Genomic DNA, 21,868 nt, shown 5'->3' with positions numbered 1-21,868 from the left:
GCGGGAGGGGGAGGGGGCACAAGATGGCGGCGGCCGGGGGGGGCGGGAGTTCAGCTCATGGATCCCGGCGGGCGGCGGAGGGGAGACCGGGCCGGCGGAGGCGGCGGCGGCAACGGGCGGGGGAGGGGGCTGATCCCGCGTCTCCCCTCAGCAGACAATACAAGCGCCTCGGAGCGAGTCCCCAAACCTGCCCTAGCCAAAATGGCGGCCGAGAAAGAGCGGAAGTGACGTAAATACCTCATTAGCATAAGAGGACTCATTGTCCAGCTAAGTAGGGGGGGTAGTGGGGAACAGTACCCCTTCCCCCCATGTCCCCCAGGGACAACTCCCTCACTCCCACCTGTGCTTGCCCTAACTTTTTTGGAGGGAGGGTGGCACTAGCACCCCCACCTAAGGGAAATTATATAATCCCCACTGAGGGGGAGCTCTCGCGAGAACCAAGAGGATTTGCCATTGACCCACTAGGAGGCGCCGCGGATAATGGCCGCAGTGCGCTTCCAGGGCTCGTGTGCAAGGCGGGCGCCTTCCTCTGGCCACAGCGCCGGCGGCGGAGGCACCAGCAGCGGGCCGCAGCACGCCCTGCACTCAGTCAGGTGGCCGTGCTGGGGATCCCTGCGCGGACCCAGCTGGGCCTGGACTACATCTGGCGGGAGGGGGCGTGCGGGCAGCCCAGCGACTCCACGTGTTGGGAGGCCTGGGCTCTCAGGGGCTGGGCAGCTGCGGGAAGGGCAGGGACACCTGGCTGGTCCTGCGCGATGCCTCCTGCCTTATATGAGGTGTGAGGGCCTCGTGCTTCACACACCAACTGGAGCCACAAACCCGTGGAGCCCTGGTTCCTTCCTGGTGGGGTGGGTTACTTAGTGGACAGGGGCTGACATTCTTCCAAGTCGGTGATGGGCTCTTCTCTTTGGCCTGAAGAAAACAAATGGGAACCCTAGCGTTTGGGGGGCCACCGGACTGGTGAAGCCCAAAGATGAGAAATGAAGTTGCTGATGGGCCTCCACAAGATGCTCAAAAACTACACTTCAACTGTATGTAGTCCCAGGGACACTCTTGGTGTCACCACAATCTGGATAGCACAAGATAGCACATGGACAGTTTGTGCAAATTTAGGTCAATCCCAACCAACACATTATCTCAACTTTTAACCCACCTTTTGCAGTAGAGTGCATCTGAGATTATATCACTGGCTAAACATACTTAAGAGTAATTAACATCATCATGAAGATTAACCAAGCCTGTTTTCTTAAGGTGTGCTCTGTAAACACACTGATCTTTGGCTATTTCTCCAAATTTCAAGTTAAAACAGTTTCAAACCATACATAACACCCTAAAAGATTCTGACTTAATTGAAAATAGTACTGATTTTGGTTACATACAGCTCAGTGTCTAAGACTTTGGTTAGCAGGTTTAAACAAGCCATTTCATCCGATACAGAATTTCATTAATTTCTGAAATTATGACAAAATATATCTTTAAAAGCCAAATCAGTATTTCAAGGGGAAACCAGAGCTGGAAAAGATTTAAAAAAAGGGGGGGTGGTGGTGCCAAAAGATTTGATTTAGAGAAACAAAAATGAAGAATCTAATTACATGTTACAGAAGATTGGCAAAAGCTACTATGAAATAAGCAAAATAATTTTATCACAAGTTTAGTTTTCCTTAGATATACTTAGATTTCATACAGTGATAATACAAATAAATACAATGGGAAAACATCTGGATTTCATCCTTGACCTAATTTACAAAGTAAAAAGAGATGCTAGGTTCACATGTAAATGTTTAAAAAGATTTTAGTGCTTAAAAATAATCAGATTTACCACAAAAACGCATCTAAATGGTCCAGTTTCTTTTCTAAATAACTTCTACATGATCAAAGTCTTCACTGCTCAAACACCTTCTTTACTATCAATTCCAGTAGTGACAGTGTTGTGACTATGGGATTAAGAACCAAAAAGATTAAAATGGTGAAAGATAGCTATCTACTCTAGTGAGGTCTGAAAGGCAATACTTTATAGTGAGTTCTCTGAGGTAGGTAATCTCTGCTCCACATACTTGACAATAAAAACTTTGGGTTTAGATGAAGAAGAAAATCTAAACAACAACAAAAGAATATTATATTTCTATTACATTAGGTAATTCTACATCAAACAGTGATGAATTTTCTAATTATTAATGATGAAAGAAGTCATTTCCCCCAGGAAGGTGGGTCCCTTGTGTGCTGTCTGGCTACACAGCTTTGTGTAAAAGGGAAATAGAAGAGTAGAGGCCCTTATTGGAATGTGTCCTATGGATTCAACTATGGCAATAGGTAATGTTCAGAATGGCACCAAAGGTTTTATAGTCTGGTATTATTAATTTCTGGTACGATCTGTTAGAAATGCAATGGAAAAATCAGATTTTAAATTTCTTTAGCAGCCAAATTAAGCCAGGAAAATGTAATAAGGAATACTGTTGAATAAATATGCTTACTAAATAACTTAGAATGTCTCTTCCTTTTACTTGCTAAGGACAGTCAACTTGATCTTAAGCTTATTTGCTCAAAGTATGCCTTCCCCCAAATTTAAAAGATACCGTGTGTTCCATAAGCTATGCCACAGTTAGAAATGTATCTTTTTTTTTTTTTTTTTGAAACACTTAGGTTAGAAAAGTAAACAGAACATTTGTGGTGGCTTTAATGAACTTAATGTGCATTTTAACTGGCAGAACACTTACAGCTTAGTAAGATGTTTAAAAATTACTATAGCAGCTAAAGTCTTTAAGTCATCAAAATACTGATGCCTTAATGTCATCAGTATTTTTTCTTACTCATGGAAGTTACTGCTTGAGATAGAAAAAAAAGTAGCTGTGCAATCAACAGATGTCAAGCTTCCAAATCACAGTATGTCTTTTAAATAGACTTGCTTTGACAGATGAAATGCTTCATCAATTCAAGAGCTACAAACAGCCCAACTCTAAATTTGTGACCCAAACATATTGTTTTATCTAGCTGAGAAATTTGAGATACATTTTTAAAGAAGGGGCAAAAGTGTCTACTTATTCATTCATACAGAAACATCCATATACATTTCATGAATATAATTAACATTTTTTCTTACTTCTGACATCTACTACAAAGAGCTATGAATCCAGTTTTTTTATACTTCAAAATCTTCCCCGTGTAAGAAATTCTGCGCTCACATACTCTAATGAAAGCAGCAATATTTTCTGAAAAAAACCCAAATACATTTATTTACAAGTCTTAATACAGCAAAATCAAATGAAAATTGAGAACACTGTTCATTTTTCTAATTTAATTTGACATATGAAATAGAGTTTCCTCAGAAAAAATTTGTATGAAATTTACCTTACCTTATGATTTATGCTCTAAGAGTACATTTTATAAAAATCAGCAACCAGGCTTCTTTTATGTTTAAATGAAATCAACATGGTAAGTGTAATGAATAACTTTCTTTTATGTAGTAGCAAAGAGAGTCAATAATCCTTTCAAGAAAGAGACTATTTCATTTCCTCCCAACTTGGATTCACCGTAAACACGATCCACAAATGATATTGGAACCTGGTTAAAAAAAATATACGTTAAGTCAGTCTTCAAAAATATTAGAAAGGAAGCATAGCAGGCATACAACAATACAGTACAAACAAGATTTGTCTTATATAGCCTTCAAGTAAGTTCAGAAGTTAAGTGATTCTTACAGCAACTGTACCTCCAAATCTTTAAAATTAAACACTTCATTACCTAAAAACAGGTCACATGAACCAAATCTACAACCATTTGAAAAGCAATGATCCTGAATATTAAGCTGTTGACCAAAGTTTCAACCTGTATCTCAAGAAAAAAATTATACTCCAAAGTAAAATGGCCTTTCACTGAATTTTTTCAGTAGTCCATTAAATGTAACTGTTACTACGTTTTAGTGTTAACAATCTTGACACTTCCACAGGAGACATGACATTCTAGTTATTTTCTTGCTAGGAGGAAGAACATTAGTGTTAAAGCAGGAGAGCCTTTCAGAAGAGCTCAATAGCTAGTTGTAAATATTAGTGAGCACCTCCCACCCCCATAATTCCTGTCCTCTTCATTTTCGCATAGAAAATGGCAAACTAATGCATCATTAGAGTGGCTCTTACCGATGGCAAGAGGAAAGGGAGCAAACACACTCATCCCACAGTGCTAAGAAAGGGCAAGATGCACAAGGTACCAGTAACTTTTAATTCTTTAAAAGGTAATGCTGCTTTCTATTAATGTTTTTTTTCTTTTAAAGATTTTATTTATTTATTTTATTTTATTTATTTGACAGAGAGAGACAGCCAGCGAGAGAGGGAATACAAACGGGGAGTGAGAGAGGAAGAAGCAGGCTCCCAGTGGAGGAGCCCAATGTGGATCACGCCCTGAGCCAAAGGCAGACGCTGAACGACTGAGACACCCAGGCGCCCCTCTATTAAGGTTTTAAATCCTGGTAGGTCAAATGTAGTTAATTTCAAAGTCATTTTTCACACTTTAGTGTGTGGACATTCTAAACAACTAGAAGCCTCCCACATTTATTTAGTAGTTGTGCAAGTTAAACTTTTTATTATAAAAAGTGTCAATCTTCTGTTTCTTTATGAGGAATATAACATTCCATTTACTATCAGTTTGCCTACCTCGCCAATAGTATAATTCAACTGTCTTGCCCGAACAATCATTTCCATCTGGAAGACATAGCCTTTAGAAACACATTTTTCTATCAATTTCTGTAGAACTTCTTTTCGGTATAACCTGTGAGAAATTAAAATACATATGAACACCTAGGTAAATATACTTGCCTACATGTATCCTGACTTTTTCAAAGTTCACTGGTATTTATAAAACCTAAAATTTTCATTAGCCATTTGCATGCAGAAAAACTGTCACAGCTTATGATTATGGTACATTTGTCCTGAACCAGAATGGTCATGAAATACTTGGTAAATAATTTAGAATAATTTTGAAAATGAATTCTTAGTATCTTTTAGGCAATTATTTTCCTACCATACTACAAGAAATTATAAAAATAAAGTGAATCATTTAAAGTAAAACCACCCGCTGTTTTAAGTTTTTAAATTTTCTTAAAATTTATTTTTAAGTTGAATTGAAGAGAAACCGTTCCAAATATTGCAACAATAGAGTTGATAGATGATGATTAATCAACAATATAAAGTAGATGGCAAGGGCAAACCCAGTAATTAACAGGTGTTTCCTCATAAATGTCTAAGCAGTTTCTATTTCCCAAGATGTACTAAATAAATTCCCTGAGATAAACGAAGTCCCTTTAGGGGACTTAACGGAGAGCTCCTGAAGAAAGTGACTGGGTTCACCCACAAGACTTCCCAGCTCCTCTCTCTTACTTTGTAAATCTGATGTGCTCTGTGTTTGGCCTGCAGCCCATCTATATAGTTGGACTGCACATGTGCCCATTACAGGTGTCTGTGATCTCAATTGGTGATAGGATTGCCTCAATCCTGCAATGCCTAGATTCCTGTCTTAACCTTGTGTGTCAATTCTAACAAAGGACCAAAGAATTAACATTATTTAGTGTAAAAAAAAAACAAATATCAAGTAATATAAATTATCAACTAATGCATGAGGTTTGGACCTTAAAGTAGATGAACAGGCATCTTATAGTTTCAGAGATAAAAAAAAAAAATTGTGGCAGTCTTTAGTCATTTGGCATGGTCATACAAAACACTTCATCTTCTATAGCAAGTCTAAAATTAAAAACACCCCCACCAAAATAAACAAAAATTACCCTTCCCCCAACCTGGAAGGAGGCTTTGTTTCAATTAAACAAGAATTCTTTTTTTTAAATTAAAAACATACAGAGATCAAGGTAAATGAAAACACCCTAACCTATTTTAAGCTTTTCTGTGCTATAAATATTCATAGGAATTGCAGAAAATTGCTGGAAAAGGTGCTGTTTCTTAGAGCCTATCACCAGTGATAGTAATGTTCTGAATAAGAAGTGAGCAGCCACCTTGGCCCTGAGCCCCCACTAGGGGCTGAGCACCAATGTGAATGTTAACAAGCACACTAACCTAAGTCCTACCTTTGATGCTCTTTAGAAAGTACATTTTTCCTTAAGATGCTCAAGCCTCATTAACAACTTCTAAGGAACTTCAGTCTGCCTTTGTGTGTTCCAGAACAAAAATGAGGTAGAAATGAAAAGCATTTCTTAAAAATAAGCCACTGTATACCAAGAAATTTAGGCAAGAAGTTGTAAATAATAGAAAATAGATAGTTTTTACTGTACCTGAAACTTCCTGTTAAATCAGATGCTCCTGGTCTGAGCAAAATCTGAGTTATAAAATTGGCCCCGCGGCTGTTAAATAAAACAATTAGATTCTCTTTATATAATACATTTTTTCTTTTTTTTTTTTAAAAGATTTTATTTATTTATTTATTTGACAGAGATAGAGACAGCCAGCGAGAGAGGGAACACAGGCAGGGGGAATGGGAGAGGAAGAAGCAGGCTCATAGCGGAGGAGCCTGATGTGGGGCTCGATCCCATAACACCAGGATCACGCCCTGAGCCGAAGGCAGCCGCTTAACCGCTGTGCCACCCAGGCGCCCCTATATAATACATTTTCTAAACAAGAGAAACAATCCAAAATCAGAGTGCTAAAACTGTTACACTAATTTCATAAATGCAACACTATTTCACAAAAATGTCAATTTTACAGAAATTTTAGTCAGTAAAAGATCTGATATTCTCAATCTTGAGGAAATGGGGACTTTTATTCTTGGAATGTGACATTTAAAGCGGACCTATAAAACAATCACTCTCTTCTAAGGTTTAGGTAAGAAAGATAACGGATTTTTAATTCAACTTGCATATTTCTCAACAGCCCTCACTGAGAATTATGAACATCTCCCAGACAGCAAAAGGCATCAGGGATTTGGAGTTTCCTTTTCAGATTCTTTTTTTTTTTTTTTTAGGATTTTTATTTATTTATTTGACAGAGATAGAGACAGCCAGTGAGAGAGGGAACACAAGCAGGGGGAGTGGGAGAGGAAGAAGCAGGCTCCCAGCAGAGGAGCCTGATGTGGGGCTCGATCCCATAACGCCAGGATCACGCCCTGAGCAGAAGGCAGACGCTTAACCGCTGTGCCACCCAGGCGCCCCTCCTTTTCAGATTCTAATAAGCACAAGGGATCATGGGTTTCAACTGGGCAACAGGTCAGTCTGCATAAAAATGGCACTTTTTTAAAAAGAAGGTATGCAAGTGAGCAAGGGTTTTGGTTTTTGGTAATCTCTGGAAATTGAACAAAGATTCATTCTGAAACTGTTTCAGTCTACTTGGGCCGCTACAATGAAATACCACAGACCATGTGGCTTAAATGACAGATATTTATTTCTCCCAGTTCTGAAGGCTGGGAAGTCCAAGATCAAGGTGCAACAGAATTGGTTCCTGGTGAGAACCCTCTTCTTGGCTTACAGAGGGCTGCTTTCCTGCTGTGTGCTCTCACAGGGGAGCAGGGCAACAGAAGTCAAGCTCTCTGGTCTCTTCTGGAAAGGGCAATAATCCTACCATGAGTGCCCCATGGTCACTAAACTTAATTACCTCCCAAAAGGCCCCACCTCCAAATACCAACACTTTGAGGGTAAGGTATTTTAACACATAAATTTTAGCAGAGACATCCAGTCCAGAACAATGACAGGGTATGTGCTTCAAACACAACTAAGTATCAATTTCAAGCTATTACTAATAGCTATTATTAACATTTCAAAAAGATCTGAAGTGCCCTTGGAAAAAATGACTTTTGTATTGCAGCTATTTTAGTGAGCTCCTATTCAGAAAAAAAAGTTTTCTGGGGCAGACTGGAAAGAACAGTTTCTCTCCAAATCCAAGGTAACTACCAAGGCCCTCCCTAGGAAAGATTATTTTTATACAAATAACATGGTTAGGGATATAACTGGGATAATGGCTAACAAAAATATTTTCCCTTTCAAATTGCTTCCGATAACAAAATTAGTCTAGGACATAGTTTATCCCTCAAAATGGGTTTAATCAAAGGAAAATGAGCATATATGTATATATGTGCAGTATACGTATATATTTGTACCTCTAGTCAAGTGAATATTTCTAAATTGGGGTTTTTTAATTAAAATGCAGCAAGGGTCAGATGGGCTTGGATTAAAATTCTAGTTCATTTAAATGAGTCCGTGGGCAAATGATTACATAATTTTTCTCAGGAGTATATACTCTTAAGTCAGTGCAGACATTAACAACTAATGACAAACACAACTAACACAACTTAATGATCCAACTAAAAGTTGTAAAAGGTCTCTGACTGGGACTTCCTAATTTTAAATAAGAGCCCTGATGACAAATTCAGAGGGCCTGAGAGATCACTCACTTGTTCTCAACACTGGCTGCACAAATGAATCATCTGGAGAGCCTGTGAAAAATACTGATGGTTTTGCCCCATCCCTGGAGATCTGTTCACACGGTCTACGGTGCGTGTGTGCGCACACAATAAAGGGAAAACGACAGGGAACAGTAGTGTATGATTTTCTCTCTACATGATTCCAATATTCAGCAGGGTTAAAAACCACGGTTTTATCCAACCCCTTCATTTCACTGAAGACTGAGGCTCTCACAGGTCTTAAATGACTTGCCCAAGTTTCCACATTTAAGAGGCAGAACTGAGATTAACTTAACAGAATCTTCAATAGGAATGAAAAGGGTAATAAAAAACACTAATATTAGTAATATGTATAAAGGTATGCTGTTATATACTAAGTAGGAAGCTACATAGATCCTTTATAGATCTCATCTTCTCAACCACCACAGAAAGGTGATATAGATTAAATATGGTCAGAAATTAAATATGGTCAGAATTCTTTGTGGGTCTTCCCATCAGGAAGTGAATTCTTCTTCCCCAACCCTTGATTATGGGCTTGCTTTGTGTGTGTGTGTGTGTGTGTGTGTGTATACAAGACTACTTAGTCCAAAAATACAGATGAATAGTTCATTTAAAGCTAAAGGTACAGAATAAATTTTGCTGAATTAGACCATTTCTAACAAAGGTTCAAAGGTTTATGCCGATTTTTCCTTAGTGAAAAATATCCAAAATAAAATGCTTTAATCATAGGAAAAATTGTAGATAAGGAGCTATCTGGGAGTATATATTGGAAGTTAACAATCTGATCCCAAAAATCCCAAGGCAGCATGGTAATGTAATCCAAATACCTGTCATAAACATATTCCCAGTAGTTATAATAAAAGCCAGAGAAATCGCAGCACATGTATATACCTGATTATTTTTCTTTTCAAATCCCAGCCATATACACCTCCATTTCCTTTGTACCGAGTTCCAGAGACAATGTCAAAATTACCCTCCTTCTGCTTCCTACAGAAAAAATAAAATGTCAATTAGAAAAAGCTATTGAGCTTTCAATAGTTATTTTGATGAACTACACATAAAGAACTTTTAAGATTTGCATAGGAAAAACCATGCCAAGAAAACAGATGAACTATACCACTGAGAAATCTTTCAATGTAAGATTTTCAAACCTAATTATTTTCCCCTTATTAATTTCTAAAACTAAAAAAATAGTAGTATTTGCTGATTGCACCATGTGAAACCATCCTAAAATGTAATCCCCCTCCATTCTGTTCTTGGCCCTATTAATAAATAAACAATGTTAAAACAGCCTGGTAACCCTCCAGACCTTTCTCTTCACAGAAAAATAAAGACACACATAACCTGTAGGATTCTGGTTGCTTTAACAAAATTGGAACCCAAAAGAGTATATTCTGCAACTTGCCTTTTGTAAGTTAACAATATACATAATGGAATCACGGACATCCCTGCAGATCAACAGAGAATTTCCCCATTCTTTCTTTCTTTTTTTTTTTTTTAAAGATTTTATTTATTTATTTGACAGAGATAGAGACAGCTAGCGAGACAGGGAACACAAGCAGGGGGAGTGGGAGAGGAAGAAGCAGGCTCATAGCAGAGGAGCCTGATGTGGGGCTCGAACCCATAACGCCGGGATCACACCCTGAGCTGAAGGCAGACGCTTAACCGCTGTGCCACCCAGGCGCCCCACCCCCATTCTTTCTAATAGCTACAAAAACATCCCTTGGAACACTGGACCCGTATACTTGCATGGTTGTTATCATGGTGGGCCTCCCCGCCCCCAACACCACAACCACAATGAGTAGTGTGGCAACGTTCTGATAAACTTACATACTGGTGCTTAGACATCCCAACGTGGAACATCAGAGAATTGCTAAAACAAAGCTTACAAGTATTTTGAACAGGTATCACCAGAAATTACTTTTCAAAAAGGCTGTAGCAACTCACATTTCCTCCAGCAATATCTATGTGTATCCACTTTCTGCCATCTTATCGGTGCTAGATGTGTTGCTCTTTAAGTTTGTAATTATGACAAACTAATGGGTAATAAAATACTGTTAGTTATCTCACTTCGTGTTTCCCTGACAACATCCCAGCGTGTCTTCCCTCAGGCTTATCAGCCATTGGTCTTTCTTCTACATAAGGCCTGTTTTTATCTTTCACCCATTTTCTACTCCCCTGGTTCCATTTCCTTCTCGGGTCAAAGGGGCTCTTGGGAATTAAGCAGAGAAGGTATCTCTGAGGTGACTTTATGCAGAGATCAAAGTATGAGAAGTAGCTGGCTATTAAGGAGCAGAGAAAGAGTGTTTTAGGCAAAGAACGCAGCACTCCATGTGACACAGAAATGGAAGGAGTGTGCCTGAAGCAGAGGGATGGGAGGGGCACAAGATGAGCTCAGAAAGGGAGGCAGGGGGGCGCCTGGGTGGCACAGTGGTTAAGCGTCTGCCTTCGGCTCAGGGAGTGATCCCGGTGTTATGGGATCGAGCCCCACATCAGGCTCCTCCGCTATGAGCCTGCTTCTTCCTCTCCCACTCCCCCTGCTTGTGTTCCCTCTCTCGCTGGCTGTCTCTATCTCTGTTGAATAAATAAATAAAATCTTTAAAAAAAAAGAAAAAAGAAAAAAAAGAAAGGGAGGCAGGGGCCAGATCACATAGTGGTTTGAGGGGCAAGGAAGAGAGTTTCTTCCCATCCGTTAATGAGAACTCGCTGAAGTGATCGAAACAGGAGAGTAACATTACCTAATTTTGTTTTAGTACATTTAGCTTATATTGAGAACAGTTTCCAAATTCTTATTCTGAGGTTTCATGTTGTCTTGGATTTTCTAAGAATACAACTATATTGCCTACAAATAAATACAATTTTATATCCTTTCTCAATATTCATACTAAATTCTTGTTCTTACATCACTTAAAATGTCCACATATGATGACAGCTGATATGCCTACCTTTATGCATTTATTAATGATTCCACATTTCACCATTCAGTAAGATGTCTATTAGGACTGGGTTGTCTTTATCAAGTTTAAGTGGTTTTCCTTTTATTTCTACTTTCAAGTTTTTATTAGAAGTGGCTAGTACAGTTTATCAAATACCTTTTAGCATCTATAGACTTAATCATGCTGCTTTCTTTGCTAATGTGATAAATTATGTGGATGAATTCCTCACGATGAACCATTTTGGCATTCTTGGAATAAACCCTATTTGTTCATGGTGTTTTTACCCTTATGATGTAGGGCTTAATTCCATTTAACAGGGACGTCACCTTCCATCTTTTCCTGTAGTCTGGGAGAATTTAGATAATAAAAGAATAATTATCTGTTGATTAGTCCCTAAAATATACTATTTAGCCACATATCTATAGTCATGAGCCTCAGATCTATATGTTGGTTTCACTTCTGACACCAAACTTAAAATAGCATGTGCATTTTTAATTAGTAAAAAGTAAAGTCCAAAATTAACGTAAGATAAATAATTTGAATCATAATTCTTCCAAATATTAAAAATACCTACCTAATGAATTCAGGAATAAATTTTGGCTGAAATTTAGAAAAAATAAACATTAAGTCAGTAAAAGAGGCTTAGAATATCATGAATAGCTAATAAAGAAAGATAGCACTTACATGGTGTGAGAGATCAGCATCCATAATTATTATGTAGTTTCCTGTGGCATGTTTCATTCCGTGAATATATGCAGTTCCTAAAAATGAAAATATATCCATTTAAGAAAGCCATCAGAAATGCTTAAATGTACACATGAACAGGGAAGAAATTAGGCATCTGAAAAGCATACATCAGTTCCTTAAAAGTGATACTAAACTATAATTGAATCCTATTTATTCTCAATCAAGAACATCTCTCCATTCCATTCTTCCATCTGCAACTTCACCTTAGTCCTAGGCACCACCTTCTGATGCTCAGCTCTCTACCTAAAAGTGTTTCCCTGCTTCTGCTCTTCCCATCAGTCTTGGCCCATTTCCACAAAAGTTACCCCAAGTGTCATCTACATGGTAAGCCTAGTACACTAGAGCCTCGGTCTGGTATATTTGGGGTCAAAGGCGCAGCCAGCAATTACTTAGCCATCTTCATGCCTAAAAGTTCCCCAGCGATTTGGGGATTCCTGCATTCCCTAGTTCCAAACCACCACACTATCTCATTAGCAAGGCTGAACCCTTCTAATTCTTTTGCTAAAAAGTGAGGATCACAGTTTTTTGGAATTCCATTGATTGGTCAGGAATTCCTGGTTGCTTTCATGGCAGTTTCCAGATTATTTCAATCCCAAAGAACCTCTGGGTTCAGATATTCAGAACACTTCATGCCAGAGAACTGATAGTCTTTAAGGCAGCAAATATTCAATTTTTAAGAACTGTGCTTCCTCCATGCTCCCCTAATTTTTCAGTAAAATTATATGACTTCTCAACATAAGCAACTGTAAACAAAAACAGAAATAAAGGCACTGAGATACTCATCTCAGAATGACTAAGTTCATCTGAGATTTTCTATAACCCCCCGTTTAAAAAGCTAGAAAAACTTTGTTTTAAAAGCTAGAAAAACTTTTCTTTAAAAATAATGAATAACTTTTTACAACTTACAAAGAAATGTTCAAAGATTTACAGCTAATGCAGCATGCTGGTCCAAAACATTTGCCCTCAGATCCCTTCTCCGGCACTGCCCTATTCTGTTCTACATTGCATGGAACTACAGTTCCCAGGTGCTCTCCTCAACTGGCTGTCAGATAGCTTTGGAAGGCAGGAGGGATAGTTTCCAGGAGAGAGGAAAGGAAAAGTGCAAGGGTGTCCCCCCTCTTACTCTGCCTCCCAGCACTGACTGGATATCCTCCATGGCTCTAGCTCCTGCCAGGTATCTCCCACTCCATCATTCTAACCCCTTCCAAATAGCCTGGGTTCCTGGGCTCCCAAAACACCATCTCCTCCTATTGTTGCTTCATTCTAGGGGTGGTAGCAACCTCTAGCTATTACTAGCTTGAGTAGCCTCACTGTTCCATTGCATTTGGTTTCTCAGCATTCCTTCACCTGTGTAACCAGATTCTTTGTATTAAATTCCCTAATATTGAAAGACTGACGGTGGTTTCTGTTTTCCCAAGTGGACCTTGACTGATATAGGCAACTCAAGGTAAACCATATACACATCATTAAGATCATTAAAAACCATCACAAGAGGTCACTGTATTTTGGCCTTGTTCCAAATTAGGAAAATACCACTGGATAATCTTACCAAGGCAAGAAGCAGGTATGAGGGGTGAGAGCTTCTACTTACCTAGGCCTAACTTTTTCTCCCGTGGTCTTAGAAGCTGCAAGAATAAGAAATGGCATTTTAACAGAAATACTAAAAATAATGTAATAAAATTTTTTTTATAGGTGTCTACTCCTTTTAACAGAAACATAGCTGCATTTATTAGACCTTAAAGCAGAGTATGTTTAACATTTTTTGCCAAAGTAAAAAAGCGTTTAGTAACAAATCAAATAGTTTAACAGTTTGGAAAAACAACATTCTTTTTCCCCAACCCTACAGGTCAAATTTTAAACATTTTTTACTGGTGCTATCCACCAGAAAACAGTATGTAAATAATATGTTATGTCTATTACTTGATTTATCATTTTTAACATCTGTTGATTCCTTCTCCTATGAAAACCAAGGATTTAACTCACTTACCCTATACCTTCAAGTATTTGATAGCCATATTTGTTTTCTCAACTCCTTTTTTGATTTTATTATTTATGTTCTTGATCTTTTTCCCTCTATTTTTTTCAGTTACAAAAATACAGGCTTATGATTACAAGTCAGACAATATATGGTCATTCATTAGTTAAGGCATTCAGGTTGGTTCCAGGTATTTGCCATTACAAATATTGCTACAATAAAGATATTTGTAAATATTTCCTTTTGTAGAGGTCCTGTCATTTCTGTAATTAGCATCCCAAAAGTGGAATCACGGGCTGAAAGGTTATGCACACTTCTTTCTCTGAATAATTCCTTGTATGATTTTAAATGCTGACATCACTCCATCAACTTATCCTGACTTTATGCTTGGAAGACCTCATTACATTCTCTACTGGCCCAATGACACGACTTTAGGGTTATATGCCTAACAAGAAAATTAAAAATTTTTTTCTTTTCTTACTTTTGTCACTATTTTTTTTTTTGCTTCATATATAAACCTTGACTTCTTGTTTAGCTTTTTTCTTTCATCTAGAAATTTCTGAAAAAATAGAATGCCAAGATTTTGACTCTAAAGTTTCTGAGGCATGGGGCTCAAACAGACTCACTACCGAGCCTATCTTGTCCCCTTCTGCATTTGCCAGTGTATAAGCAGGCTACCTGAGGCTGCAAATCTCTAAACAAAGTATTTTCAGTTCAATTCAACCAGGATAGACTACTTTTTTTTTTTTTTTAACTTCATGCAAACTGCTGTAGGTCTTGGGGAGGAACAAAGATAAAATACATTCCTGCTCAATAAGCTCTTATACAGAAGAGAACTAGATAATCAATCATGTATAGTAATTATAATTCCTGAACAAAATCAAACAAGATTATCAGGTTTTATTTTTGTGATTGATGATTACTGAAAAAATATTGACCTGGTATCTGCCCTGAAAAAACAAATTCGTTAAAGTTCACCTTAAATTTTCTATAAATCCTATGTTTCAGTTGGAAAAATCTTTTTTTCTTCAAGTTTTTATAAAATATAAACCATGCTCCATATGATAAAGTACTATGGAACAGTTAAAAGAATTAGATAATTTACTGATAAAAGATATCTCAGCTACAGTTAAAAATCAACAGAATGATACAGGAAGATTGCATTTATGTTTAAAAACAAAAAAACACCACATTGCCTAGTTCTACAAATGTAGACACATACACATACATGCACAAAGGTCTGAGGCAATCCACACCAAGCTGCTGACTGGGGTGTCCCTTGGAGAAGGGACTAGGAGGTGGACCACGAAATGCTCATTAAAGGCAACTTCAGTTTTATCTGTAACATTGTCATTTTATAACAAGAATGTAGTTTTTCATTTCTTATGCAATAAAAAGTTCCCATTGTTACACTGCTTTACTTTCAAATCCTTAGTTCCTTCCACCCCCCTCCCTTTATCGCCACCTCACATCAATGAGGACAGCATAAAGCAGGGAAGGGCATGACAGAGCTCATCTCACAGCCATCAGGAGAACCAACATGAACTCACAGAAAGGGTGTGCAAACATACTCTGAAGAATGCTTACCACACTGCTTATGAGATACTTCACGTGATGCTATAATGTTTTGATAAAAAACTTAATTTGTAAAAAAAAATTTTGTCATAGAAAATCTTGATGACATTTTAGAAAACCTATGATCCATGATATTTAAGTGGACCTGTTTTTACCATACTCTCAAATTCAACAAGTTGAAAGAATGAAGATAAAAATAAATCTTTAGCTAAGAAAGGCTAATTGTACTCTCCTCCTATATTGCAATTCCTTACTTATCAGTGTGGCTCACATTTTTTCATTTTATTTATTTTTTTCATTTTTGGCCATTTACAGTTCTTATGAATTACATTTTTTGGGTTTTTTTAAAAGATTTTTATTTATTTGAGAGAGAGAGAGACAAGCCGGGGGTTGGGGAAGGGGAAAAGGGAGAAGCAGACTCCCCTCTGAGTGGGGAGCCTAATGAGGGGTTCTATCCCAGGACCCTAAGTCTACCCGAGCTGAAGGCAGACACTTAATTGACTGAGCCACCAAGGAGCCCCAAGAATTATGTTTTCATACATTTGATAGGGTGCTAATTTTTTTTTTAAGATTTTATTTCTTTGACAGAGAGAGAGAAAGAGCGCGCGCATGCACACACAGGCAGCAGACAGGAGAGGGAGAAGCAGGCTGCCTGCTGAGCAGGGAGCCTGACTCTCGGAGGTCAATCCCAGATCCCCGGATCATGACTAGGGCCGAAGGCAGATGCTTAACTGACTGAGCCACCCAGGCGCCCCAGGGTACTAATCTTTTTGTTAGAGATAGTATTTGGTACTTATGGATAAACGATATTTTTTAAGTAGTCAAACCTTCCAATCCTACAGTTAAATTAGGTGTTTTAAAAGTAATGAACATGCATTATATACTTTATTAAAAGAACAGTTTGTAAAAATACTAACCTATGAACTAACATAGGTGACTTAAACTAATCTCAAGTTGGAGGCTGAAAACAGATGACATACATCAAATATAACAGAAGCACTCAACATGGAAAGGCTGAAGCCAAATCTCAGATCCTTTTGCCCTATCAGTTCAGGATACATGCCTCCAATTTTTTTTCCAGTCCCACCTCCACTATTTGTTAGCTGTGTAACCTTGGAAAGTGCCTTAAACTCTCATCTCAGTTTCCTCACAGAGTTTAAAGGAAAAAAAAAAACTCCTTTGTTTTCTGAAACATTCATCTCAGCCGGTTTGAAAGACCAGCGAACAAAGCATCCGAGCTGAATATTTTGAGATACTGTAAAATAGCTTCAACAATAATTCGTCTCCATCTTCTCTCCCAGTTAACCACACACAACACTTAAAAGCAAGTAAGCGCCATCCACAGCATGGCTTGATTATTGTTTGGGGTGGGGGAGAAGGGCAATTTTCTACTTAAAATGATTTAAAGATCATAAAATAATGAAGGAACAGGGGACTTCCCAGGTAATACAGGACAATCGTAACGGTGAATGTAACTTTTTTTCTCATTATTTTGAATTTATTGGGTTGATGGGAAAAAATGGAACTTTTTGAGGGCCACGTTGTTTTAGAATTTGAGAAGGTCAATTTAGTAGACATATCCTAAGATCGATCAATCAATTACACCTCAAGGCTGAGTGAAGTTCTATGACAAGTGTTCAAAATATTGTCAGGCTGATGTTCCCAGATTAAATAAGAACACATAACTTAGAGTATCCAATGTAATAACAAATGTGATTCAGTGCCTTGGCTCACAACCTCTAGAAGAAAAACTGGGGAACTATTGGCCAAAAAAAATGAACCTGACATCATCAGAAGTCACTGCTAGAAGGTTGAAAATCTGTCAATTTTTAATCTCCTTCTGTACATCAGAAGTTATTCAGAGGACTGCAGGTGTGATAGATATTTGAGTTGCTCATGTGTGATATGGAAAGAACAGCTAGCATAGAAAGGATTTACCATGGGTGTAAGAGTTAACATGTTTCCCTTAAACTCTTCCTATCAAGCACCATCTCCTCCAACTGAATAGAAATTATTTCATTACCAGGATTAATCAAGAATATGTGTACCCAGTGACAGTTTTTTATAATGCTTCATTACCTTTTCTTAAAATGCAAATATCAGTAAAGGTTCTCCAAAAGACTTTTTTTAATGTCTATACAGGTGGTTCTCTTTTGGGAGGAGGGGACAATTTTGCCCATAAGGGGTCATCTGATGATACCCAGAGACATTTTTGGTTGCCACCCTGGGGAGAGGGGCTGCAAATGGCATCTAGTGGGTAAGAGTCCAGGGATGATGCTAAATGTTCTCTAACATACAGGACGCTGCGGCCGCCCCTGCGCCCCCACCCCTGCCAAGAATTATTAGGTCCCAAATGTCAAACAGTGCCAAGATTGAGAAGCTCTAGTCTATACATACTATAAAATACCCAATGCCTAGAATGTGTTTTCTAATTAAATCTGGACTTAACCGCGTGCTTTTGGCCCAAGAATTATCTGAAGTTGGGGCACCTGGGTAGCTCAGCGTCTGCCTTCGGCTCAGGGCGTGATCCCAGAGTCCTGGGATCAAGCCCCACATCAGGCTCCTCCACTGGAAGCCTGCTTCTTCCTCTCCCACTCCCCCTGCCTGTGTTCCCTCTCTCGCTGGCTGTCTCTCTCTCTCTCTCTGACAAATAAATTAATAAAATCTTAAAAAAAAAAAAAAAAGAATTATCTAAAGTTGAGCTCACAAGTATATTCAAACATTTATAAATACAAACCATTATAAAAATAAACCACTGATCAAAAATAAAAATTATAAAGCAATTACAAAATGAATTCCACATCTACATTACTCTAGTAGAAAAACAACACCCTTCAAAGTACAGTGGGAAAATCTAAAATGTAAGACTCGGAAAGTCAATCTACTCCCATAAGACTGCTTTACAGATGAAAAGAAAGATGCTAAGTGCTGTGAAAAATAAAAAGATGCCAAATTTCACATGAAAACAGTCACCCTCCCCAGCTACAAGCTTTTATAGTTGCAAAAAAGGGAGCCAGAAAAATCAAGACACGTGTCACATTACTAATTGCAATCTAGTTTCATAATATTCCTTCTCAATTCAGTATCATCCTTTAATTTTGCCCTTCAAGAGAACTTATCTGCAGAGTAAGTTGTAAAAACAAGAGTTTATCCAAAGGTTATTTTGCTATACAATTACTACTGACCCAACATATTAAAGGCATGTATAACCCCAAGCATAATGAAAATGCATCTGAATCCCAAGTGTATAAGATGCTTTTTATCATTTTAGTTTCTAGAAAAATAGGTTGAATTTAGGCATTGTCATTTCTCATCTTTTCCCTAAACAAACACAAGTGATATGATAGAAAAATGTTCACATGACTTACAATTTTGTCTGACCCATAGATCTTCTCCAACTGTTCAGCAACGTCTCTTGTTCCATCTGGGCTTCCATCATCTATGATTATAATTTCATAATTGATTCCACTAAAATAAAAAACAAAATGAAAGTTTGTATTGTTTGGAGACAGTATTCTCAAAATAAAAAATAATTTTAAAATTACTAATTCCTCACCAGTGTAAGTGGGAATTTATTGTCATATTAATCACTAAGGAAAACTTTAATTACCAAATGAAATAAAGGCCATTTAGTACTTCACCTCCAAACTCAGCATGTTGCTGAAAAATGCTGTAATGAAGTCCTGAGATGTTAAAAAATTCTCACACAGAAAACATACGCTTTAGTTTAAAAAAATCATAGCAATTATATATATGATAGGATATCATAGTCTTACTTACCTATTAGGAAATGGAATGTAGAACCTCAATACCAAATCTTGGTTATAAAAAACATTTCACAAGTACATTTAAAAGATATCTCAAGTTGACTTGAAATGTTGAGTGAATACTCTTTTAATTCCAAATAGATTTAAATAACATAAGGAATACGATTTCATCTGTTAAAATAACCTCTTTAAAACGGCGACAAAATCTCTTACACCACTATTTCAAATAGTTGTACTCATTACTTCACACTATTAAATACAAAAAGCACAGAGAATTACATAAGACTTCAATGTGCTTCAAAATGAACATCTCTCTATTGGCTCTCCATTAACTTTATGGTACTGTTTCTCTTCTAAAAACAAGCCAACACAATACGTGGTTGTACATGTTATCACTGTTTTCCCCCACCCCGTTTTAGATTTTTTTTTTAACTTTATTGGGAAATTTAAGTGGAAAGTAAAGGAAGCACAGCAAAACCCCCACAACACTGCTTCCTTTCTGTCTATACTAAAAACAAATATAAGGAAATCAACCAGAAAACACATTCCACGGTCAAAGGCTTAAAAAAGTCCCAACAAACGAGGAAGAAAGCTAAAGTCAGCGTGTTAAGAGGAAATACCGGGACTTCAGCTCCCCGCAGTGCTTTAATTTGGGCAATTGCTTTACAAGCCAAAATATGTAAGATGTTGATTTTAGCTGATATGCTGAAAGAGATAAACTTCATGAACAAATGAAGTCATTCATTAGCAAATTATACTTTCTCTCGCTTCAACGTGCCTAGAACACCTGAGGGTAAGGTAGTTTACAGGAATCCAGCTACGCTGTCTTTAAGTAATTTGACCACATCTGAAAAGAAAATCGTTTCCTTCTTCAAACTTTACTCTGATTAAAGCAAAAAATATTTGAGACCCAAAAGACAAACTGAACAAGATCGACTATATGACAATTTCTCTCATTTTGGAAAGTGGTTATAGAAACCAAAATAAGATAACTAAATAAAAGAGGAAAAAGATATGAATTTAAAAAAAAACTGTGAGGAACCATGCACATTTAGTTACATCATTCAAAGAATTATAGTCCAAACAGCAATGTTTTTCACCAATTAGCATTTCCAAAAATTTAAGTTTATTAAAGCCTGGGTTGGCTGGTTGGTGGGGAAACAGGCACTTTCCAAATAATGCCAGTCCTAAGGCGGTACAATCATTTTTTTTTGCAAGCAATTTGGTAATACCTGTCAATTATAAGCACATCTGTTGACTCAGCAATTCAATCCTGAAAAGACTTTATCCCCAATACACTAGTAAAAGTATGAGCGTGTTTACTGCAACATTCTGCTAAAGGAGAATTCACCATGTGTCAAGCACTTTTCTAAATAGTGGAATACAAGGGGTGAACAAAGTCTGTTTTCATTTGTAAAGCAAAAGTCAAAAAAGAAAAACAAAAAAGCTCTAGAAATAATCTGTGTTCACTGGGATGACCCGGTTAAATTTTAAGTCACATGGAATACTAACGAATTTTAAAAAATAATTTCCTAGGTTGGTATATGTTGATATGGAAAGATCTTCAGAGATCTATACATGATCCCATTGGTATAACCCTAAAACAAGTTACTTCGTACTGATACCAGGATATTTCGAAATTAAAAAAAAATACTGTATAACGCTTTCAAATTCAAACTCTAAAAGCCCTAGTTTCTAACAACCACACCAAACATCCACTAGCGACCAACGAAGCTGCCAAGCAGCAGAAGCTCCCTAACCCACAGAGATCAAACCTCATGCTTACATAAGCACTCAGCACGGGGGCGGGAGTGAGCGTGCTCATTTAGACTCCCGGCTCCTACCGCATCCTGACCATCTAGAAGAAGGAGCGAGGTCAAGCTTTCAACCTCTCTCCAACTGAAAGGGTGCCTAACCGTACTTTAAAAAAAAAAAAAAGAAAGAAAAGAAAAGAAAGAAAGAAAGAAAAAAAAAAGCAGCCGCGGGGGGGGGGGAAGGGGGAATGGGGGGGGGGGGGGGTAAAATAAGGGAATGTCTCATAAAACCCAAGGGCAGGAATGAGAACCCGAGACACGGAGAGAACCCCAGAAGTATCCGCCTCTGCTTTCTCCAAGGGTGGCCTTCTCCCCAAAGCTTCCCTCAAGAGTCGAAGGGAGGCCGCGTAGGGCCGCCTCGCGCAGCCAACTGCTGCCGACACCCAGGCCGGCGAAGCCAGCTCATCTCATTCCTCAGGAAGGGCGGCCGGGCACGCTACCTCTCGGAGAAGCTTTTCACCAGCAGCCATACGATGAGCGGTAGGTTCTCGCGCTCGTTGTAGGTGGGCAAAAGCACTGAATACTTGTCCTGTCGCGGGGCGCGCCCCTCCGGCTCCCGCCGAGACCTACGAGGACTACGGCTCGCTTCCTCAGAGGCCATGGCGGAACTGCGCGAGACGCCGGAAACGGAATGACGTTAACACGGCGCGGGAAGGGGACGGGTCGGAC

At 38.3% G+C, this 21,868-nt stretch overlaps 1 protein-coding gene across 1 annotated transcript; it reads right to left on the bottom strand.

Moving 5' to 3' along the window:
* Window positions 1–1,616: 1,616 nt before the first annotated feature.
* Window positions 1,617–21,830, bottom strand: DPM1 (dolichyl-phosphate mannosyltransferase subunit 1, catalytic). Its single transcript, XM_011224934.3, has 9 exons — window positions 21,640–21,830; window positions 18,987–19,086; window positions 13,660–13,693; window positions 12,006–12,082; window positions 11,896–11,921; window positions 9,277–9,372; window positions 6,269–6,337; window positions 4,644–4,758; window positions 1,617–3,558 (listed from the first exon to the last, which is right to left on the bottom strand). The coding sequence occupies exons 1-9, from the start codon at window positions 21,798–21,800 to the stop codon at window positions 3,454–3,456; spliced, it is 783 nt and encodes a 260-aa protein (XP_011223236.1). The 5' UTR covers window positions 21,801–21,830; the 3' UTR covers window positions 1,617–3,453.
* Between the last annotated feature and the right edge of the window lie 38 nt (window positions 21,831–21,868).

Source organism: Ailuropoda melanoleuca, chromosome 13, assembly GCF_002007445.2.
Source record: "Ailuropoda melanoleuca isolate Jingjing chromosome 13, ASM200744v2, whole genome shotgun sequence".
Lineage (NCBI taxonomy): Eukaryota > Metazoa > Chordata > Mammalia > Carnivora > Ursidae > Ailuropoda > Ailuropoda melanoleuca.
The sequence above is the reverse complement of the archived record's forward strand: the minus strand, read 5'-3'. Positions and strand labels throughout refer to the sequence as shown.